Raw genomic sequence first — 25423 nt, 5'->3', positions numbered from 1 at the left:
AACTCCAAGCATATAAAACCATGTTTTTATCATCTGAAGAATAATGTGAGATTGAGAAAGAGCACCTGCTAGTATTTGACATGCCAAATGGAATAACAGACTATAATGTTGTTCATCCATGGAACCCACATGTTCGGTGTTGGTTGTATGGCTACAAAAGGGAGCAGCTTATTTGAAGAACTCTTTTCAGCCCATGAACATACAACCCCATGTGATGAGGGTACGTGATGGTATTTTGCTACAACAGGTCCATGATTTGCGATGCGATGTGAAAGATGAGCTACGACCATTTTGGGGATGAGATCCGAGCAATAAAGAGAAAAATGTATTGCAAAAATGATGGCAAAAGTCATGATTAATGTATTGAGAGACTAAGTAAAAATGCTTAAGAAAGATTATAATTGGGAGAGAAAAATGGAACTGAGAGAAAGAGATAATGTAAGGCCTTTAAAGACCAAGTGGAAGATGTTGGGTTCATGTGGCCTTTAAAGGCCTTATGAGTGCTTATAAAATGAAAGGATATAGTGGCACATGAACTCAGTGGGAGTGTGGTCCCTCGTGGGTCATACTAAGCAAACGATATTTGCAGATACTGGACTGTGGCTGGAAAAACCCATGTTACCTGTACATAAAGAACAAATCGATAACGGTTATAATGGGTTAGCCCTTGATGACGTCGGAGAATATACCGGGATGAGTGAGCCGAGGGACTGTGTGACCTTTGTATAATGGTGGCCTACAGAGACAGGGGCCAAAACCTCATCCATATACCATCACACGACATGCATATCGATAGATCGTTCAAGAAAGCTAGAAATCCACATTTTAGAGTGAAACGTCTGCATGTGCGAGAGATACCCCTACGCGCCATAGAGTTGTGGTCGCATAAGGTCTTGGTGATATTGCCTTGTCTCTAGGGGAGGACCTGAAATCCACATATTGGGATTACGATCTTTGGCTCATCGGCCGGACTTTGGTGACCCGCTAATGAGTCCCTGCTTGGGCTGTGGGTCATGAAAAACATTAGGTCGGTCTGATAAAGCAAGTGTGGTCTGTAGTCCACAGTTGAAGGTGGAGTGCCCCATAATTGTTGATTCCTAAACCATATGGATCATTTTCCCATTAAATTAATTTAATTGTATTTATTTTATGGTGGAAATTATTTTAAGATTATTATTTGAATTTTTATGAACCCTTGGATATTTTATTCATAATTTTTGGATTTATAAAATTAAAGATATTGATTTTACAATTGTTTAAATATTCAAATAATATTTTAAAATCCTTTTATTTATTTTAAATATATAAAAATATCATGGGGGCCCATTGTGCACATAGGCCCGCCATATTTTTAGAAGGTGGGGGCCATAAGTGCCTCCCTTAGGTGGCACGCCCCATCCTTATTCTCTTTCCTATTTTTTGGTGATATGGCATATGGTCATATGGTTGGAATATATTGACTAAATATTAACTTGATATATCTTTAAAAGATTTTGTTGAAAGATTGAGTAGACTTATGTTATTTTATGGTATGCACAATATTTTTATTAGACTTAATTTATTTAATTTTTATTGATGGAAAAATAGTTTAGAAAAGTGGGATAATGGTTCATGCACCTTCTATAATGTTGATGGCCCATCTATGGAATGGATGGCTCAGATCTCTCACCCCATAAATCACCCTTGATCGACGGTCTATGTTCAATCTCACAAGAAGAGGCAAGCCAAATAAAACCCTAAAAAACCCTAAGCTTATTCAAAGCCTATAAAAATGGATTCTCGCGCCATCATATGGTGGTGACTCAGTGTGGGGTGTAATAAGCTCGGTTGAGGTAATCTCCGGTATTCTTCCTTTTGTTTCTTACAATCTTATCTTTTATTATCAAGCATAGTGCATAGTTGTTTCAATGCCATCAAGTTGTTAAGATCTTGGTTTTATTGTTATGTTGATTTTATTTTGAAATTTATCTTATTATAATAAAGACCAAATGTAAGTGATCTTTTGCCGAAAGAAAGGGATGAAGAAAAAAATAAAATAAAAATGTATTCCCCGGTAAAAGATCACATAGGTCTTTCTTTCAATATCTATATCATTTATCTATGAACAAAGAATCATTTAAATTGAATTAGAGCAAATTACACAACTGAAAGTTTGGTATTATTGGATTATCTTTTGTTGTTTTTGCAGCAAAGTAAAATAACATATAAATTGCTACGTAGCTAGATGATGTGCTGATCAAATGTTGCAAGAAGCCATAATTTATCATAGCTTGGATGAGTCGTTATGGAGTTATATAATGAAAAGGAATAATATCGAAATAGGGTTTAGATATAGTAGTAGTGATTACATTGTTCACATTGCGATCTTCTTTCTTTTAACACTTTCTTTTGCCAATTTGTACCTCTATTATGTATTTTCGGAGTGGATATATATATATATATATAGGGAGAGAAATGTATTTGGAATGAAAAACTGTCAAGAACTTTGTACTTCAAATATTTCTTTATTAATCTTAAAGCAAGAGACAAAGAGAGAGATCCTAAAAATGCTTGGATTAATAAAGTGAAACAAACTAATTATATAAAAGTACAAACTATCCAATTTTTTTAACGAATAATATTTTGATAGGGCTGCAATCCTATCAAATTTAGTAAAGACCCACCTCAAAACTTACCAAAACTTATAGCTCCAATGTGGAAAGACCTTCAAATCGATCATCTTGACCTTGACCATGTGGCTGTGAAAACAATTAAGATTTCAAGCCTTGAAAAGTGTATATTGTTATGCATTATCTAAAGGGTGTGGTTTGTATAGAGTCTAGGCTCTAAACGATCAAATTAGAGCCTACCTTCAAATAGTATCGAGAAATGCGGTTTCATTGCTGAAAATCTTTGTGATAGCCTTAAAATATATTTTATACTTATTTATAAAGTTCAGAGCTTCAAAAGTAGTGTAGATCGACAAATCTATAAAAACTTGAAAATCTTGAAAATTGACGGTCCAAAAATGCGTTACAAAATACACTATTTCCAAAGCTTAAAATTCAATATTTTCTCATGTACGTACATCTTGATGTCGAGATGATCAATTTGAAGATATTTGGGCATCAAAACAGCAACTTCTAATGAAATTTTTGAGGTAGGCTCAAATTTGATTGTTTTGAACCTTGGCTTTATGTAAACTTTTTCCTTATCTAAACCACATGTTTCACCCTAAAAATAAGTGTTCACAGATCCGCAAGTTTTTTTTCGAGCTTCAAATTTCATAACAACTGTTGGAAATTGATGTTAGAGCCATTATAGATCATTTCGTTGCTCATAATTGCCTTTTTTTAGGGGAGGATTCGAGGTAAGGCTTTACCTTATTTTCATAAAGCCTAGGGCCTTATAAAAACTACATAACATCCAATCAACAATTTATAAAAATCGGTATTAATCCAAATTATGGGTGACAATTTACTAAACAAGTTACCAAACGCAAGAAAATAGGTGCACAAAAATTCCAGACATGTGAACCAAACATTAAAAAAATAGGATCAGATAAGTCCTTCAAAGTAATATGTATGTTTGTCAATATATATATATATATATATATATATATATATATATATATATATATATATATATATATATATATATATATATATATATATATATGAAAAAGATTATATAATGTTGCAACTTTAAAATGTAGAATTACAGATGCACCTCAAAAATCCATCGAAAAATGTTGTTTTAATGTTGAAAAACCCTTTAATTGATCATCTCAACATCGAGGTGTATGAATATGAAAAGAAAAAGATTTTGAGTTCTATAAACAGTGCATCTTGCAACACATTATCTGGACTATTTATTTTCAAGATTTTCATATGTTTATAGATCTACTTGATTTTAAGTATGTTTGGACTTTAAAATTTTATAATTAGATATGAAAAAAAAAATTGAGATAATTCTAAAAACATTTTACACCAAAATTACATGTTATAATAAAATTTAAAGGTGTGTCTTATTTGAATTGTTTAAGGTTGCAACCTTATAGAAACCACGACCCTATATATAATCAAATTTACTGATACAAATTATTTCATATGCACCCACTAAACCCCAAACCTGAAATCTTAAACTCAATATGGAACTGACGCGAAACGGACAAAATCGGTTGAAAGGCTTCGGAGGATGTAATGGAATAAAATAAAAGGTGATGTGGATAAGACGGAGTTGGAGGAAAAAGGCAAATGCGAGGAAGTTTCAAGAGACGGTGGTGGGTTGGGTTGGGTGGGTGGAAATTGAGGAAGCTCTGTTCATTCTTTTGCCTCCCTCTCTTTTTCTTTCATTATCTCATTTTATTTGGGCCGCCCCTCTTTCTCTCTCTTATAATTGGGCTGTCCACACGGGGCCTGTCAGTTCATGGGCGCCGGTTGCTTTCTCAATTAAATTATGCAAGCTTGGTAAACCCTCTTGGAAAGAAATACTCGAGCTATTATTTTTTACCAAAGAAAAGATAGTCCCCAATTTAGGCGTGGGACCGGGACCCGAAGGGTTGGGTGTGGGTATGGGTATCGGTATGGGTATGGGGTTGAATATTATTCTAAGTCTGTTTTGGGTCTTGACCCGTATCCCAATTTAAGGGTGGGACTCGCAGGGTCAGGTGTATGGGCATGGGGCTCAAATTTTAGATCCGGATGTTTTGTTCAGGGTTTGAGTTTAGGTCCTAGTCCAACTGGACCTGACCCGTACCCGTAACATAAGGTACATGATGACAATCATGTGTCTTTAGGAGCGCGCTAAGTGTTCATATTGTCACAATATTGACAACATTCACGGTATTAGTGATGAAAAAAAAAAAATCTCATAGTCATATGGATCCAACCAAACTTGAGACCCGACAGGTAGACCTGAGACCCGATGGGTCTGGGTATGGATCCAAAATTTAGATTATTTTGATCCAGATCCAATTCCAAACGGACATGACCCATTGCCAACCCTATCCCATAAAGTCGGCCAAGTGCGGACTGTGCTAAAGAGGCCTTGGGTTTAGTCCTATAATACAATAATAATAATAATAATAATAAATAATAAAAAAAAGGCCATGCTAGACCAAACCTGATCGATCGACCCGCCCCAACCCTAAAGACCATATTTTATAACTCAAACCCTAGTATTTTAGAGCCATGCTGGGCCACTTGGTCCATTCCCGCTCTTGTAGTCATGCACCCCACTTCCCAACCCTTCGCCTTTCCCTTTCTAAAAAGAACCGCTTTCCACGTCTTGAACTGTCATCTTATCTCGTATCTTTTATTCCCACCCGTTACAAGTTGCAGGACAAAACTCTCCATCTCCCTTCCATTGCAAGCTAGAGAGAGAAGAAAATAAGATACAACATGAAAAGTTATTTGCGACTCACCAACATCCATCTCAAGAGTACAAAACTCAAAGGGCTCAAACAAATTTAGACGGTTTAGATTTTTAAAAAAATATTATATTTTTAATATTAAAAATCTATTTTTTTAAATATTCATGATCATCTTAACTTTGAATTTCTAAAATTTTGGACTAAAAGTCTATTTTTAAGATAGGTTTAATTGGGTGCCAGCATACGTACAATATGACTCATGCAAACCCCATCCCCATATGATATCAAACCCCATCCCATATTATATTTGGGTTCTTTAGTGTAGGTATTATGTATCTCCCCCCAAACCACTTAACTTAGAAAAAGTTATTGATGATGATGGTGGCTTGGTATTCCGGTAGGACACGCTTTTGGAGAGTCAGCCACTCACTTATAACTACGCAGTCCCTTGTGTATCCAACGTCTATCTCTAAAGTCAGATGTCAAAAAATATTATATCCACTAAAAATTCAAATGAATAGTAGAAAAAGGAATTCAAAAAAAAATTATATTTTAAAAAAAAAAATCTAAATTTAAATCCTAAAATTTTGAATAAAATGGGATATTTATGGGGAGACCACAAAACTTTAGTGTGATTCCCAAAAAACACTTTTCCCTTCATTGCACTACATAATTGATTCCCAAAAAGCAAGTTATCCAGGCGTCCAATTGGAGGCCTAGGTAAACGAAAAAGGTCCTTCTCGTCTTCTTGTGAAGGCATGTGGCAATTTTTTATTTCCCAAGTTCTGATTAGAGATAGAAACAAGTCGCTTCAAACCTTTTATTTATCCCATCCCTTTATTGGAAGTTGCTTGTTTGTGACTATGCATTATAACCCAAAATAGTATTACCAATGCCCAAACATAAGCAGTGACGAATTTTCTGACGAGTAATCTTCGTCAAAATTAGAGTAAGAAAATGCTTTAATAAGGCTGCAATTCTATTAAAAGAAGTAAAGCGTCATCTCAAAACTCATGAAAAATTGTATTTATATGGGGAAAACTTTCAAATTCAAAACTCATGAAAAATTGTATTTATATGGGGAAAACTTTCAAATTCATCTCAATTTGACCGAAATTAAAATTTCGACTTCTAAATATAGTACATATAGTAACCCATTATTTAGGCCGTCCATTTCGCCTTAAAAACAAGTGTTCACAAATCCACAATATTTATATTATTTTTTAAGCTTCGAATTTCATAGCAGGTATTGAAATTTGACTCTAGAGTCATCATAGAGATGTATGGTGCCCATAGTGCTTTCCATATGAGGATTCAAAACGTGAGGTTTTTACTTTGTTTTCATAAAGCCTAAGCTTCCTCGAAACTGTATTTATTAGAGTATTAAATCTCTTTTTCACACCCAACTATCTTATTTCATGAAATAAAGCCCTTTTTTAATATACATATCCATCTATGACCCGCACACAAAGCACATGCCACAACTGGATTGGCATTTCTTTTTTGGGTTGGTGAGTTGGTCTAGAACCTTGGATTGTAGTGGTGTTGTCATGTCTTGCCGACTTGTAATCAAAGAAGCCCATGAAAGAAACGCAAGAAATGACAGTTTTTAAGAAGGGTACAAATACTAGTGGATTAAACATGCTGGAGCCACTTGTGATTATACAATGTATTTAAACCCAGAATGAGGTTTTGGATCCCCCAATTACTGTATCAATCAAGACAAGCAGAATGCAAGAAACATCAACTAAGAAATAATAGAAAATTAAAATGACAGTCGAACCGATGAAAAATCAGTTAAAAAACAATAAAGCTTTTTTGGGGATTTTGGGCCTTAGAACTTAAAAATTATAATCAATATATGCTTGTTGTGCAAAAGTGATAAGGAGGATCATCTTCCCATGAATTGCCCCTTCACTCATATGAGGAAAGCCCTTAGGGCAGCAATTTATGGAAGTATGGAGAGAGGAAAATAGTGGGGGTTTCTGATGGAGTGGGACCAAATATGGGGAGAATCAAGGAAAGGGATTTAGACTCCCTGTTCAACTAGATATCAATCTCAAAGGAATGCTCTGGTATTTCGAGTGGATTTAATTGCAAATATGGAAAGACTTTCGAGAATGGGTGTAAAGAAGAATAGAAGGGGAGGACCATGATGGGATGTATAAAGCTTAATCTAGATGGAATCTCACTAGGAAATCCGGGATTGATGAGGATAGGTGGAGTGATTAGGGATAAACTTTGTAATGCCCTTTTATCGTACTCTGGTCCTTGTGAACATGCTATGCAAACACCGATGAGTTGACAGCCTCGTTGCAAGGTTTCAAACTAGTCCATGAGTTTCAAGCATATCGGGCCGTACTGAGGGGACCCCCTTAATGTCATAAAATGGTGTAAAATAGATCAGAAAATTCCAACAACTTTGAGATCAAGCTGCAAATAATGGAGCTTAGTGGCCAATTATTGACCTTGTTTTTGTGTGTTTATAGGAAAGCTAATAATGTGATGGATGTACTAGCTAAGGAAGAAATTAGTCATCCTCAATCACTAATTTCCAATGATGTTTTGTAATATGTTCATTTGATTGTTTTTATCTCTTTGTAAACAGCTTTTTATTTCTAAAGTTCATGTGATTCTTCCAAAAAGAACAACCAAAAGGTAAAAATCAGGGGGATTCAAGTTGGTCGGGACCTAGATCACCCACCCACTAAATCAGATCAAGATCAGTGATTCCTGGTCTGAATCGCTGGGTTTGAATATTATAACATAAAGGAACTGAGTAAAAAGAACATTAGTGGTTTGTGATTTTTAAAAAGTCTGAAAAAGCAAGTATTTGCATGATTTTTTGAGTTGAAAATGTGTTGTATCCGTAATATGTAGTCAATCCTGTGTCATGGGGGACATATTCTTCAAAAGATAACCTCCTAAAGGTCAATGTTTTGTTTAAGTTCCAATTTATAGTGTCCATGGCTTGCAAGGCCAATTACGGGTATATTGTAGCTTCCCAAAATACTTGAGGTGTGACTATTTGGTTTCTTATTAATCCGTCTAAAGCTTGAGGCTTTAAATTATGCTGTACTAAGTTTCGAGGACTTGTACCTCTTTTTTTCAACCATTCACACTTTCATCTTCTTTCTTTTTCTTCGTTCTTTTTCTTTCTTTCAAGGTGGGAACATAATATCTTTTGAAATGAATATAGGACACCAAGTGAGCCCATTTTATGCAATTTCACTTTTGAGCGGTGTGCATATATATATATATATATATATTAAAGGGAGACCTCTACGTGCACAAGGTACCTATGAACTTACCTTTATTTACATCTATAATATAAGGAATTCAAATCACATCCATAGCTTAAATAGGACAAAGGTAAGCAAGCACATGAGTCAAACTGGGGATAAGCAAGCACGAGTCAAACTGGGGACTGATAACATAAAAGTAAGGGCGCTAAAACGATTGAAAGGGATATCGAGATGTCAGCCATTTGAGAAAGGAATGTTCTTTTGATACAGAACCACAAGTACCTCCCTTGAATCAGTAAAACATTGATGCCATATTTAACAAGGGCCCAAGGGTAAGGATCACAAACCTACCGCATAACATTTATGACCTTTTGGCTTGAAAAGACATTTCTAGATCCTTGCTTTTGGCCATGTACTCATTTATGACCTTTTGGCTAAGCCGTTGGTGGTTCATTCTTTACTTGGTTCTCCAATGACCTTTTGGCTAAGCAGCTGGTGGTTCATTCTTTACTTGGTTCTCCAATGACCTTTTGGTTAAGCAGCTGGTGGTTCATTCTTTACTTGGTTCTCCAATGACCTTTTGGCTAAGCAGTTGGTGGTTCATTCTTTACTTGGTTCTCCGATGACCTTTTGGCTAAGCAGTTGGTGGTTCATTCTTTACTTGGTTCTCCAAAATCTTTACCACAAATCTCTCTCTCTCTCACGACATATGCTTTTGCTCCAAAAGTCACTCATTCATAGTTCGCAATAGCCATTTATAACAACTCCACAACCTCAAGGTTTTCGATCTCAATATTCAGAGAAAACAAAACATTACCCAAGGTCCCACACAAAATGGAATCATTATAATGTGCACCAGTCCCATGTTTTGGCGACACGAAATGAGTATCATTAAGTATGTGAGCTTGAGCTTGAGCTTGAGCTTGAGCTAGAGCAATTCACAACGCGCAACACTGCATGCTCACATTTGTTTCGAGTCCTCTTGTTTTGAGTCCTCTAGTATGAGCCCATTACAATATATTTATTTCATATTAAATGACATTATTTTAGTAACATCCCTAGTAAAAGAGATGCATATTCTTATCAGAAAGTTATATCACTATTTGTTTTCTAGAAACCCAGAAAGAATTTGAAATAATGACTGCTGTTTGGAAACCCAATGTCAACACCATAATGACCTGATTTGCAAGAATCATCCAACAAATTATTGTGAATTCAAGTAAATATCATTAAAACTTCAGTCATTTTCTATAGTAAGCGTAACTTTGTCAAAGTGTGCCAATAACACATTCATAAATTGATAGTTAGCAAGCCCATTACAATTGTTAGCGAAAACATGGTATGTAATCTACATGAACAGATGTGTGTATGTGGAACGGTGATAGGTTCGTGATATGTCAATTTTAGGTAATGGTTAGGCATAAAGATAGCAGGATGCAATGGTTAGGAACAATTAACAGTTTTAGCAAGCAAAAACATTTTTTTAATTGTTCAAAAGAATTTAATTCTTCTCTTATTATCAAGTCTCACAAAAAGCCTATCAAGACACTACCTCATTCTCTCAGTCAGAGCTCTACCTCATCCTCTCTATCAGAGCTCCCGGGGAAAGAACAAGGAATGGAACACTTGAGGTTGAGAATACACCAAACAAGTTACCCACCTAGTTCTTCAACAATCGCATTATTGTGATGCATAAATTTTTGAAACATGGTAACATTTAACCCTTTGTCATTGTCACATTGGAATTTTCCACAAGAAAAAGAAAACAAAATCCAGTCCATAATGGAAAGATAGAGAAGCACCATCACCTATCTACACCATAGGTGCAAGATGGAGCACAAGACACATGGGGCCATGCAATAGCAATCAGAGTCGCATGAACCAGCCACATGGCCCAAGGGCCTTGACACCAATGAGGGTCACAATTTAGGATCACTGATCCCATGGACCACCACGGCATTCAACTGTGAGGCCTATGAGGTTAACAGCTTAGGGTCATGAGTCCCATAGGCCACCACCACAGCCCTTGAGTATAAAATCCAAAGGAGGCCACAGCCTAGGACAATGACTTCATAAAGAGCTCATGAACATGGGTCGTGACTCCATGAAGGTCACAACCCAAGATCATGACCTTCAACTGTGAGGCCCATGGGGTTAACAGCTTAGGGTCATGGGTCCCGTGGGCATCATAGCCCTTGTCTATAAAAGCCCAAGGAGGCCACAGTCTCAGAGAATGACTTCATGAAGAGCTCATGAACGAGGGTAGTGACTCCATGAGGGTCATGGCCATGGCCACAGCCCAGGGAGACCACAGTGATCACACAAGGAGACCTGTGGGAGACTCCCATGGGCCCGCCCTCTATGGCCATTGGGCAAAATGACCCATGGGCCATAAACACATTGTGACTATGCAGAAATGGCCTTCAACCCCATTCAGGCTCCTTATGATGTTTCTCATCAGATCCAACCTGTCAAGAATGTACACCCTATGCTGGATGATAGGGAACTGCCTATGCATCAACCAAAATCTAAACAAGATACAGGTTTCAAATGCAAATCGAAGGGCTTCCATTAGAAAACTAGACGGAGAGTTGACATCAAATCCTGAACCAAGTGGGAATCATGTTATGTCCCAAAAATAACACAGGCTATATTCCCGTTTAAGTATGAAAAATAAAGTTCATTTCATCCTCAAACTATACAAAAGTCAAAACAATGTGTTGCACTTTCAAAAAATTAAAAATTTTAAGGCAGAGATTAAGTGTAAACTACATGAAATGTTTTGCCAAAATCTCAACATATATGACTGAAGATGCAACGCAGGCAAGAAACCAACAATAATATGTTCTCTCACAGTGCTTTGTACTTAGTTGCACATAATTATCCACACGAAACCATTTTTATCTCAAATTGCATGTAAATCATCAGACACAAGGAGCAGCAAAAGGAGTACTGCAATATCTTATAAGGTTTATAAGTTTTCCTATAGATTTTCTCAGAGATTTAATAACCTTGGGCTCCTTAAGACGCTATCTAGAAGCCAGTTTTATTTTAATCCAAAAGATATCACTCTCTTGTGAGAGTATTCTATATCTATTTACTTCCTCATGTGAAAGGCCATGTAGGAATAATTTGGGCACCCCAAATTTTGAGGATGTAAACTCTTCAACCCATGTATTAACCTCAATCAATAAATAAAAATCGTAATTGCATCCTTCACTTGAAAAAAAACGTCTCGAGATTGAATAGGGACAATCCAAATTTTTAGAGGGTGAGATCTAACTGTTACAAAACCCAAAATTCAAAAGTTTTCTTTCAAGAACAATCATCTAGTGCATCTTGGGTGGTTCCCAAACTTGGAAATAAAAAAAATCCTCCCAAGTAGGTTTTCTAACTGATGAAGTAGATGTACACTATATGCTCCTGCAGGAGAATAGTATACACACTCTTGTTGTAACATCACGGCAAACATCCATCTTAGATAATTTGCATAAGATAAGGATAAAGCCGGATAAAACCTTCAATTTTTTTTATTGCATAAAAATGCTGCATCCCACCTTCACACACCGCCATTTGATCGAGAAGCAAAACCCATAAATCACAAGTCCTACAAATACTCACCTTAATATGCTTGGATGTAGAATCACAGACTCTACAACGAATCCTGTAAACAAGGATGGGAAATTGCTATGCCAAAACCCCCATGTAATCCTTCAATGCAAAGAAAATGGAGAAGTGGTTAACAAAGTAACTCCAACTGGGCCACTTCCAAAAAGTCCATTGTTAGCATCATGGAATGGGATAAACCACTAAGGTCATGATTGAACCCAAATGGAGGTCCTTAACATTGTAAAGGGAAAAGAAAAAGGGTGTGGATTGCATAAGGTTACAACGTTAAACAATCAAATTAAAGCGCACTTCCAAATTTCATCATAACATGTAATTTTGGTATTAAAATTTCTTAAGATGGCCGGGAAATCTATTTTCATCTCTAATTATAAATTTTAAACTCCAAAAATGGTTCGAATCAAGTAGATCTATAAACATATCAAAATCTTGAAAATGGACAATCTAAATAATATAATTGCAAAATGCACTATTTTTGGGACTTGAAATCCTTTTTTTCTTCAGATTTATACATCTCGATAACAAGATGATCAATTAGAAGGTTTTTCAACATTCAAACAACCTTTTTCGATGGATTTTTGAGGTGCACATTAATTCTACATTTTCGGTTTGCAACCAGTGGTTTAAAAATCGCCAAGTCGGCACGGAATCGACCGATTCGAACCGGGAATCGATCATCCCGTGTCGATTCTTTTGTAAAACCGGGAATCGACCGATTCTAGAGAAGAACCGGCGATTCTGTACAATAAATCGCTGGATGACGCCATGACTCGCCCACACTACTACGTACGTTTCGCACGCGACTAGCTTTGGTAGCATAAGACTATTTATCCTTACCAAATTTGTTCTGTGGGTTCGATGTGGGACAATTGCGCCAAGGTAATTGCTCGGAAAGAAATAGGATATAATTATTGAGTGACCTCTTTGTATCACAACTTAACATTTGACGTGGTGGTTAGAGCGTTGCTTTGTGCGCTGGACGTCGCGGGATCAATTCCTACCCTAGTGTCATCATTCCTTCACAAACAAATTAATTTTTTTCTTTTTACAAAATAATTTTTTTTTTACAAAAAATATAAAAGTTTTTTATAAAAAAATATATTTTTTGTTAAAAAAAATATAAGGTTCTTGTCAAAAAAAAAAAGACAATACAACAAAAAAAAAATTATTGTCAAAAAATAAAGCTTATTGTAAAAAAAATATAAGGTTCTTGTTAAAAAAAAAGAAGGTAATACAACAAAATTTCTTTTTCTTGTCAAAAAAAAAACGTTCATTGTAAAAAAATATAAGGTTCTTGTAAAAAAAAAAGTTATACAACAAGTATTCCTTGTTAAAAAAAAAAAAAAAATACGACAAGCATTTCTTGTAAAAAAAATAAATAAAAAGTTATTGTCATAAGAAATAAAAGGTTTTTGTAAAAAAATAAAAATCAAAGGTAATACAAAAAATATTTATTGTAAAAAAATAAGAGGCTGGATTTGTTATTATTTGTATAATACAATAATTATAAAATGTAAATCAACAAGTTCAATTTCAGTATATAATGTTCTCCACCAATTCGAGATTTTGGTGGCCATTTTTTATCGATTAAAACCATTCTTTATTATAGTCCAGCTATGATTATATATTTCATCTATGATTTTTCTTTTGTGTGATGTAAATTTAATAGTCAAAATAAGTTCATACAGAGAAAAAACATCTCAATATTCACATATTGATGAAAAAATGAAAATTAATAATGTAGCACCCCAATTTCTTATTGGATTCCTAAAACAAACATTTATAATAAATTTTAATAAGTTTTTTAGATTTTTTTAAAGCTTAATCCAACGGATTCAACAGATTCCCGATTCGGATCGTCAATTCACCGATCCGGATGGGTTTTTGGGGTGCCCGATCTGGGCCATCGATCCGTTTTTTAAACCACTGGTTGCAACCCTATATAAACGTTTTCTAAAGAAAATTTATTAGGTCATCCTATAGAAGCACTGCAATCCCAACACCTTTGTTTCACTCTGGTGTCATGTGTTAACATGTATCGACACTTCAATAAGTCCCGACATTGGGTAAACACCATCCCTAAGTGTCTGCTGGATTTTTATATAAACAAGTTGGTCCATGCTGGATTTGTGGACTCGTGTACTAGAAACTAAGCCGCATACTAGGCACCAAAGTATCAATGTCCATGAGTAGAAATAAAACCAGAGTGAAAGCAAGAAGATTATAGCAAATTTGTGAAATAGAATGAACCAATTTAATGAATATTACAGAAACTATGAAACAGTTATAATAGAAAAGCCACAACCTAGTCAAGCAAACATGAAAATACTTCAATCGTAAATTCCAATATTACCATCACCACCCAATTGATTGTATGGTGGTGCCCCACACACCCTTCATCATCATCAATGAAGCCTTTTTCCAATTATTTGAAGTCGATTACATGAATCCTAGTCCACCATTATGCTCTATTAAGAGCTAAATTCTCAATGAGGGAACAAGTCTCCATAACTTTTGCCACTACTTTGAGCCTATCCCTTTTCCTCTTTTGGCCTTCTACTTGAATTAATTCACACCTCCTAACAGGTGCTGAGTCTGAGCCTCACATGGCCAACCCACTTTAAGCAATGTTTTAAAAAACGGTCCGCCTGGTGCCTAGGTGGCCTGGACCAAAATTTCGCCCACCTAGAGACCCAGGCGGCCCTACACGAGCGGATGTACATGGACGGTCGCCAAGCGGGCACCCAGGCGGATGTACCTGAGCGGGCGCCCACATGCGCTAGGCGTTTTTCGTTTTTTTTAAATTACGGGGCACCCGAGGTTCTAGGCGCCCGCCTAGCAGCTGGGCGCTGAGCTCCAAGCAAGCCGCCTAGCGTTTTTGAAACCTTGACTTTAAGTCTACTTTCTCTCAACTTATCACCTACTAGTGCCACACCTAAATTATCCCGAGTGTATTTATTTTCTAATTTTATCTCTTCATGTCCTTCCACTCATTCATCTCAACATTATCATCTCAGCCACACTCATTTTATGGGTATGTTGTTTCTTGGCCACCCAAAATTCCACCCCACAAAGTCAGGCAACATTGTACATTATGAGCTCAAGAATGATTGAAAGATAGCTCATCAATCCAAAACACGGGTCTTCAAGGTCCCATTTCAGTCACATGGTGAATTAAAATTCACCATGTTCTTGCCATTGCAATGAGATTTTAATAAAGAAATTTATAAATTGGATTTGCAGACCTCATTTCCAAAGTGACCATTAATATCGGATTTCGACTTGGGCTCGGCTGGTTGATTGCTGAGAACTGCAACACCACATGTCAAAGTTTGAAATTTTGAATCCTACAACTATGACTAAGAACAAGAACAGCTGAAATTAAGAGTATAAAAGTCACAGGAAGACAACTCTAGGTGGATAATCTGCCAAGCCTCTTCTACTACAGCTGAAGAAAATCACTTGGAGCCCTCAAAGTGGATCATCCCACATGCTTCTTCTCTAGACAGTGAAGGGATAGCAGATCTAAGGTTAAGACAACCACCCTTGCAAGAGATATTGACACCTAGTAAGGGGCCATGGCACGTCAACCTCACTGCGCATCTCTTTGATGTTTCCTCAACTACTAAAATGATTTACATAGAAAAAAAGGATTTGACAGAAGGGGTAAGTCATTGGACTAGACATGATAAGAGGCACATATTTCTGCCATGGAAGCCAAAGGCCGGGAAAGCTGTTTAAGCAAAAGCCTGTCATTCTAATTCCACGTCTGAATTCGACAAAATTGCCTAGTTTGATGAATATCAATCTCCAATAAGGACAGATGATTCGTCAACCGTTTATTCTCCCGGATATCTAAACACATCTAAGGATGGGAACAAGGAAAGAAGGTAAAATGCTTCTAATAGTAGGACTAATTCAAGGAAACAGGCAGCAGTAACCTACAACAGCAACCATAAGCTCTGTGAAATACAAAGACCGAACCAAGAACATGAAAATTCTCCCCCAAACATAAGAGATTCAGCAAGATGGAACCTTCTTTTTCTGTATTTTGAAAGCAAGTTGGTTTCAACTCCTGGGTTGACACCAAAGCAGGCCTCTAAGAAAAAAAAAAATGCCTAAGATAGTTCAAATGTCTAAGAGGGTGCTAAAGGCAGCAAAAAAGGAAAATCTCGCAGATTTTCATATTTGAAGAAACTGTATAGATGTTTTACTGCTTTGCTATATATGATGATGTGCATTTTGATTCATTGAGAATCCAGAATGCTAGTAACTGCAACATGGATTTATTGCTGCACAAAAATTGCAAGAATCCAATGCACATAATACTCATACAATAAATGAAGGAGAAACCAAGAATCCAGTAAAATTATACCGAGAAACTCACGAGTATTTGACCGTGGTACAGGTAGGAAATAGCAGGTTTATGAACTTGAGGTTTGAGATGTGTACTTTATCTCTATGTTTGGTTTAAATAAAGAACCTAAGATTAAAATAAAATAAAAGTTTGAAATATAATATTATACTGCGGCCATGTTTGATTTCAGGGAGGTTTTGGAAGTAGGAGTTGAATATCCTACTTCCATATTTGATTTCACAACGTGGAAGCCACTGCATGGAATTGTGGCATTTTTTTGGTGTCAAAAAAGTTCCCTTTTTGGAAAACTGCCCTTCCATCAGAAATGATGAAAGGGCGATCTTCCATAGTTTGTGGAAGACTCCCTGCCACTACCAAAATCATCGGGCATCTAACATGCCCAAAAGAATCCAACATATAAAGAGAATAGTCAAATAAACTTGTACTCCACAATTCTCAAGAATCCTCTCTTTTGGAAGAGACTGCAGAGTCATGTCCACGTTGTAGCCATCCCAATGTCCAAGTGTGCCTAATACAAGTACGGCACCCAGGATGAAGAAACAAGGCAAGCCAAAAAAAATGTCGGGATTGTTCCAAAAACATCCTCAAGGAAGAAATGCCTTAACATGAAGGCTTGTTTATTTAGGCAAAACAATTATCTTAATTCACCAAAGTAGTTCATGTCATGAAATTTGCGTATGTGTGTGTGTTAATGGCCTTTAACTAGTAAAAAGCACAATTGCAATGGAAAATGCCACAATAAAATGAAGGCCAGTTCGTAATAGAGAACCAGACAATTTGATCATACAAAATGTCCAAAACTATGTGAAACCGTAGAAAACAAGCATTATTTGCAACACACTTTTTGGGTGAATTGATGTATCAAAAGATCCATTCAACCATATGTGGTGACTTCCAAAAACAGGTTTATAACCTAGGAGTGCGCAAGCAGGACTCATTCTATCCAAAAACCATTAAAAGCCAGGGTATATATGATTCCCGTTAGTCGACTGCCAACTAACCACAAAAGCACAGGGTTGTCCGCTCCGATAGAAACCTGGTAAGATATACACTAGAAAACTACCATAAACATCAAAATATTGCAAGAAGGTCCCCAAATGATCACACACGGGCCAATTTTGAAGGATCCTCATATTCTGTGTGAGAAGACTTCACATATAAAGCAATGAGCTTTAGAATTGATTGCGATCCAAAGCGAACCCCCAAGATATGTTCCAAAAAATCAGGCAATTCTGACATCCGAAGACCAAGATATGTAAGCAACAATTTATGCAATTGATAGCATGAGTAGTAAACTGGCTAGCACAAAAAAGTACGTCGATTTACAATGAGACCCCTGGAGAAAATGTATCCAAAGGAGTCAGAACTTTGAGGGATGGTGGCGAAGTCCTCAAAAACCTTAATTTTAAAATTTGATGCCATTCCCATATCATTTGGTACTATTTTCAGAAGAACTTTAATATAGCATACTATTCATATGCTACTGCAGGTACCATTCACCATGGCAAAAAACAGCAAAAACAGCTTGAAAACCCCATGATTTCAGCCATTTCTCCCTATTTCCACAATGAAATTGGTTGAGTATTTTATATGGATCCCCAAAAGCTTCCAAGGGTAATATGTGATGTTTCCCCAAAATCACCATAACAAAATTGCGCTTTGGTTAATGACGCGATAAAAGTAAGTTATCTACCCATGGATTATCTAACTTTCTAATTATCCGCCCATGTTTCACTTCACTACCTCTTCAAGCCTCTATCCTTTTTCTCCAAACCTATAACCTCTCTCTAATGTTCTAACCCCTTGAAAAGGCCAAGGCTTGGGTCACAACTAATCCCAAAGCTCATGGATTTTATTCATGAGGTTCTCTAAAGTCAAAGATGAGGATCCTCGAAAATTGGCCCCGGTGTGTGATTGTTTGGGGCCTTCCCACGATCTATTGGCATTTCTGGCAGTTTTCCGGTCTATATGTTACCGGCTTCCAAGCAGAGCAGACAACCATGTGCTTTCGAAGTTGGCAGATTGTACTCTACTTGGAACCATTGTCTACCCTGCCTTTAAAGGGTTTTTCAGATAGAATGAAGTCCAGATTGCCCATCCCTAGATTTTAAGCCTACTTTTGGGAACAAGCCACTGGATATGGTTGAATGGATGCTTGCATATAGTAATGCACCCAAACAACGACTCCATTGTAAACAAAGCATATATTTTCCATACTACAAATAATATTTAAGTGTCTAGGTCGAGTGAAAATCAAGTCAACCAAACAAGCAAAGGGAAGTTTGCTCAAAGATGATAGAGGTTTTGTTCCTATGAAATACTCTGTCGAAGGCAGAGGAATTCCTATGTCATTCTAACATTTCATAGAGAAATGTATAACAATAATTTATCCATCAAAAAGTAAATACAGTACGATTGTAGCACTCAGATTGGTCCAAATTTGCAGTTCCATGCTAGTGCAGTCTCTCCAACCCTAACACTAAGAATGATAAAAGAGACACCATAACAAATGCCTATTCATGGATTTCTCTTCCAGTAATGTGTGACACAGTTGCTTGGGAACATAGAACCACAACCCAGTTTCTGTCTCAAGCAAATAAAGTCCAAATGGAGTTCATGGAAACATAGCATTCCTTACATTGTAAACAAAAACCATATAAGACTAAGTAATATGACAGCCGGGGTGGAATAGGTACTGCATAGATCCCAAAAGACGAATGTCAATCAAAAAGTAAAAAGTGGGCTGTCATTTGTTCTCCCATAACCTATAACCTTAATCAATGAAGAGTAGTAAAGTTGTTGAACTCAGTTTGGCCCGAATTTGCAGCTCCATGCCACTTCACATCCCAAAACCCAAGACTAAAAATGACAAAAGATACACTTTAACAACAATCCCATTCATGAAAATCTCTTCCAGTGACGTGCCACAGAGCTGATTAAGAACTAAGAACCACAACTATCCCACAAAACTCGCATACAAAACCATTTTCCAAAAGATAATCCATTGAGAGTCTAATAACTTTTCTTACCTGCTACCAGAGAGAATGGAGACTAATTTGAATTATTAATTAATTCCACATAAAGGAGACGTACAAAAAACTCAAAAGCATTAAGATAATATTCCTTTTCTAGCAAAAAAATGCAAAAAATGAATATGTTTTCAGCATTCCATTGACTCTCCAAAAAATAAAAATCATGCCACACTTCAACCACAAATCTAATTATAACACCTATCCTTATATCCTTATAACTAAGTATCAAAGATGATGATGATGATTATTCCAGGTATCAGAATTTTCACAATGTATATCTGAATAACCAGAGATGAGCAGAAACACAATTTGCACCAATGTCATTGCCTGTTGATAAGCATGCCAAACAAAACACCAAAAAGTTGAATTTAAAGGATAACATGGATGATAAACCGGACCAATCTTATCTTCATGAATAAGATTCTTTCAATGACATGGGTCTAGAAATGTTTTACAGTCAGTATTAAAAATAACAGCATTCCACAGGCTACAGAGAAAAGGAAAATTTAATCCCATATAGGAAGTGAATCAAAAAGCAAAGGATATTCAATTCTATAAAAGTAAAGTATGTTAAATTTCATTGAGCAAATGGTTCAAAAAGCAAAGAGACCTTAACTACATTAAAAGATCAACTTTCCATCAAGTTGTTTAAAGGCAGAAATGGTTCCAGTTGGTATGGAAAAGGCAGCATACCAACTGTTACAGGGTAGAAGTAATAAAGCATAAAACCTCATAATTCAAGCAATCTCATTTCCCAGAACCTCCAAAGAGGTAATTCAGAGAAGAGCCACCACCAGGAGCTGCATGGACTTTGGTAGTAGGCCGATCCTGCAATAAGACAAACAAATTATATACCCATAACATAATAAAGATTACATATGAGCTATGATATTTTCTAAAGAGAATTTCCCAGTCAAAAATCCGCAACAAAAAAATAAAAGAAATAAAAATTGCACAAAAACCACTATACCAGTAAAAGCGTATAAAACTAAGCACATCAAAAAGGTTTTTCCTACAGAGAAAATATTTGCCATCTTGTTCATGCATTATCAAAAAATCATTCAAGAATGGCTCAATAAACCAAAAAATTTTGAGGAACCAGAAGAAACCTCGCATACCCACAAACAGCAAAGAATAATGTGTTATAGAAAGAGAAAGTATATCATCCTTGATCAAATGAGTTAACAAGTGCCTCACATAGTCCATAGGAAAATGAACTTTCTAAGAAAACTCCATAAAAGGCACACACGTTTAACAGTGCAAACTAAGCCAAGCTCTCCTTCAGTGTGTTATTAAATCATTCCAAAGTCCAAACTCGTCAAGAAAACAAAATTTGAAAATTTTCCAGCACAAGTCCTTAAACAAGCACCCAGTGGGATTATACAAGATATCTATCGAGAAATTAACAGAAACAAAAACAAAGGAGATGATAAATTGGGTTATTACAGTGATGAAATTTCCAGTGTTTTGACCCTCAGATCGCTGGTAGTTATTCATGTTTCTTGCCACGAATCCAGCTGGTGTATCATTAGGCTTCACAAGAGGAGGAGCTGGTTTTTGTCGTGGCTCTGCTGGGGTCTCTGTGTTTTGAGCAGGAGGTGCACTTGCAGGAGGTGCATTTGCAGGAGCAGGCCTTGCAGGTTCTGGTCCTCCACCAAAGAGATAACCCAATGAACTCTGACCACCCCCACTGCTGTTTCCTCTAACCATTTTTTATTCACAAAAAAACACTGGAGAAGGAAAACCAGGAAAAAAAAAAGGTCGGTGAATAATCTTATTTAAAGAAATTTAGGGTTAATTTAAGCAAACATGTTTGTCATCTTCCACTGTACAGACTGAAATTTCATCAGCCATGGTTGAAAGAAAGAGAAAACAAAGAAACTTAGAGAGAGTAAATTTCAGCAAAATTATCTTTACCATTTGGATTGAAAATCTTATCTGCCATGGTTGAAACAAAGACAGAGGGAAACAGAACAAAGATAGAGAAGGGGGGGGGGGGGGGGATCAATTTTTATCTTCCATTAGATAACGGCTCATCAATCGTGTTTGAAAGAGATTTGAGACATATAAAAAGAGGGAGAAAGAAAGCTTAAGAAGTATTTACTTTTATGGAACTTAGAGACTCTTCATCCATGGTTTGAAAGAAAATATAACATATGAAATATGGCGAAGTTCATAAAATTTTATGTTTATCTTCCACTGTACATATTGAAAGGCTCATCCAGATCCTTAAAACAAAGGGAAACAGGGGAAGTAAAAGATAAAGAAAAACATTTCAAATTACAAAAGATCTCACTAATCCAAATAAAATCAGGTTTCTTGCTAAATAAACGTTGAAATAGGAAAACCCGAACAGAAACCCTGCACAACGAAATACTATCATCCAAATATGGAGAAATTTTAAGCAAAAGCCTTGTATATCTGCCATTATCAAGATTTAAGACCGAAGGTGCATCAGACATGGTTGAGAGGAAGGGAAACAATGAGAAAGGTATGTAAAATTTCAAAAGAAAAAGGATCTGATTAATCCAAAAACATGGCTCCTTTAAAAATGAAAAAGAAAATGTCAACTGCGAACGAAAGTGAATCACGTATTCACATGTAGAAAATGAACTATCTAATAAGTCACATCTACAGAAAACGAAGGATTTAATGGAATTTTTTCCCATTCATGTCAATGTTATAGCGCCAGATCGCACTTAAAGCAAAAATTAACACACGGTTAAGCAAAAATAAGATCCAGAGAAAGAAGTGATGTTAAATGAAAAGTGTAGACATAGAGAGAGAGAGAGATCACGAATACAGTGATAATATAAAAATGAAGAAGAAGAAGAGGACGAAGAAGGAGAGAGAGAGAGAGAGAGAAACAGAGGAATGATGGCACAATCTAGGCATCGGCAACCAGTTTCTGCCATTGAAAGAGATCAGCATCAAAAATGCCATGGAATGGGCAGAGAAGACCGATCCATTTCAGAAGTGGCAAGACAATCAGAAGAAGAGCTAAGAAAAACAAAGGAATCGGAATACAAATCGATGGTGAAGAAAAATGCCTGAAACATTTTCCCCCTACTCAGACATTGTGCAAGAGAGAGGAGTTAAGCAAAGAAGTGCCTGTTAAACCAAAGATGGTCGCAGACATTGTGCAAGAGAGAGGATAGATCGGAGAAAAATACCTGCCGACGATGTAAAGAAACCTGCAGAAGAAGAGAGAGAGAGAGGTAGATATATATAAAGCGAGAGTACCTGCAAGAGAGGGAGGGTTTGCCGGCAAACAATAAAATATTGCCGGAGAGAGAGGAGAGAGAGAGAGGACAAGAGGAGTTAGAAGAGGAAGCGAAATAAATTTAATGGAAGAGGGAGAGAGTGAGTTGTAACCACTTAATTTAGTTTTGCGGTGGAGTCCGGCACGGGCCTGCAAAAGTGAAGGTACTACGTACCACTTGGGGGGTCCCACCTGCTTCGCTCGCTTTACTTCCATTTCAAAATGCCGCACTTCTTTCTCCCTCCGCTCCCCTCCCCTCCCCTCCCCTCCCCTCCCTCCATGCAACTTTTCAAATTCCACACTTAAAACACGGTTTTGGTGAAATGGACGTCGACCCTTTCCCATTTTGGGAGCCCCTGTTTGGATTTGTAAGAATCTAAACTTTTTTGATGGAGATTATTCTCAAATTCAAGTAATATTTCAATTTTAATTGATTCTTTAATTTAGCCCCAGATATTTCAAAATATTTTTATACCCGTTTGACCCTAGATGAGTGCTTGAACTTTGAACCAAATGTAGGAAAGGGGTCCATATTTTTTCAAAATAAAAAGTTAGTTTAAATATTTTCTTATATTAGGGGTTTCTAAAAGAATTTTAAAATTTTTCTCTTTTTTTATCTTTTCCTATAATGCCTTTAACTTGGAGTTATGAACTAACTTGGTTATTTTGCACGTGTGTTCTAGGTTTTTAACTCCGAGTTCCAAACATTTTTTAGGTAAAAACTCATATTATAAGTTGGAATTAGGCTCGTAACTCCAAGTTCCAAACATGTTTTAGGTTAAAAACTCAATTTAGAAGTTGTAATTTCGGTTTAAAGATTTTGACATAACTCCAAGCTCATAACCCTTTTTATTTGAATTTTAAGCAAATGGTCGATTTGAAACCCCAAGTTCCAAATTGCTTATTCTTATAATTTTTTTAGTGAAGGGTACCTCGGAGTTCCAAACCTATATTTTAACCAAAGATCTAGTTCAGAACACAAGTTTTGAACCAAAATTTTACCCCAAAAAATAGTTCAAAAATTTTGCCCAAAAAAATAATTCAGAAGCTGGAGTCCCAAACCTATAACAAAGGCAAAACAACAAATAAGCCAATTCAAAATTCCAAGATAGGACGTGAAAGTTTTTTTTCACAAGATATAAATAGAGAAAGCTTTCCATGTCCTCCCTACAATATAGAAGTTATATCCTCCCCCTACCATCCAACCGTCCATTTTTATCAAGAGAGTCACTCACCGTTTGATCTTAGATCTGACGTCTCAAAGTATTTTAATTTTAACTTTTTTAATACAATTTTTTTAATATGAAATTTGGTACGTACCATCTTCTCATTGGGGCGCACCTTAAGACGTGAGTTTTAAAACAGTTGCTCTCTCCCTCCCTCTTAGCAAATAAAATACCTTTTTATAGAAGAAAATGTTTATAAAAAAATAAAAAATTCTCTACCCTAATTCCAATATTTTTTTCTCTCTCTTTAAGATATTCTTTATTTGCCATTTTGCACTTAGAATATTGCTCTTCTTAATAAGATTGAACCATTGTTGACTGTTGTTTTGACCTACTATATTTGCTCAATATCAAGAGATCATGCGTCATTTATTTATTTATTTATTCTCTTGTATCCTGTTGTGCGCCTCACTCACCTTTAATAGAAAGTTTCTTAGCTAGCAAGTAGATCCGTGCTTTGCAACGGTAATTAATGACCCCTTGTGCTGCTGAATTTTTAGAGAGGGAGAGTCAAAACTCCTCATATTTTAGAAAGATACACTCGGTATTATTATTGACATTTTAGAGAGAGAGACAAAGAGACATATAACTCATGTCAATAATTTAATTTTATACTGTTATATTTTTTTTTGTATGCTTGGACTGTAATTTAGGGATATTTATACATATTCTATTTGAATAATAATTGTCATTGCATTGCATAATTATCATATGTCAAAGTCTCTTTAAGTAAGAAAATTTCATGCTCTTGATTTTGAGAATTCATTTTTGTGATGCCATATTTTTGTTGAAAATATCAAATATCATTGTAGACTCTCTATCCTGTGCTAAAACATATTCACATATTTATGAAAATTATTCTTATGGAAAATTTGACATAAAGTAGTTTGTTGCCTTACTTTATTAATCTTTTGTTGCATCACAGCAGTGCGAACATAAACTGTTCAAGAAAACTTTTTTTTGAGGTTGCAGCTCACTGAGAGTCGGCAAACTGATTGATATAGCTAGCAGACAACTCTTTCTTAACACGATTAAATTTTTTGAAATTTTAGGTATTATCTAAAAATAATAATTTTAAATAGCATCTAGGCTAGCCATGTTAGAACTATCAAAACTTGAAAAATTCAATGGGACCAATTTTTCTATGTAGAAAATAAAAGAAAATTTGGATATATTCTTTTCCAAAATAGGGTAGATTATGTTCTAGATACAAAACCACCGGTTTTAGAACTTAATGTCAATGGTCAAGCCAGAAGACGATTTGACAAATAGTTAGAAGATGATAAAATAATTAGGAATA

General features: G+C 36.0%; 1 protein-coding gene across 3 annotated transcripts; it reads right to left on the bottom strand.

Annotated features, from left to right (window-relative positions):
- Positions 1 to 20185: 20185 nt before the first annotated feature.
- Positions 20186 to 23234, bottom strand: LOC18424277 (protein SPIRAL1-like 3). 3 transcript variants are annotated; one of them, XM_088845744.1, is made up of 3 exons: positions 23073 to 23234; positions 21082 to 21365; positions 20186 to 20463 (listed from the first exon to the last, which is right to left on the bottom strand). In XM_088845744.1, the coding sequence occupies exons 2-3, from the start codon at positions 21343 to 21345 to the stop codon at positions 20383 to 20385; spliced, it is 345 nt and encodes a 114-aa protein (XP_088701870.1). In that variant the 5' UTR covers positions 21346 to 21365; positions 23073 to 23234; the 3' UTR covers positions 20186 to 20382. The 3 variants fall into 3 exon arrangements, with proteins under 3 accessions (XP_088701870.1, XP_011628953.1, XP_006828929.1); XM_011630651.3 differs by lacking the exon at positions 23073 to 23234 and adding an exon at positions 22809 to 22932; XM_006828866.4 differs by lacking the exon at positions 23073 to 23234 and adding an exon at positions 22879 to 22932.
- Positions 23235 to 25423: the final 2189 nt, after the last annotated feature.

Source organism: Amborella trichopoda, chromosome 9, assembly GCF_054954075.1.
Source record: "Amborella trichopoda isolate Santa Cruz 75 chromosome 9, AtrichopodaSantaCruz75HAP2 v2.0, whole genome shotgun sequence".
In the NCBI taxonomy this organism is placed as follows: Eukaryota; Viridiplantae; Streptophyta; class Magnoliopsida; order Amborellales; family Amborellaceae; genus Amborella; species Amborella trichopoda.
Note: the sequence above shows the minus strand (reverse complement) of the source record. Positions and strands in the feature narration are given on the sequence as shown.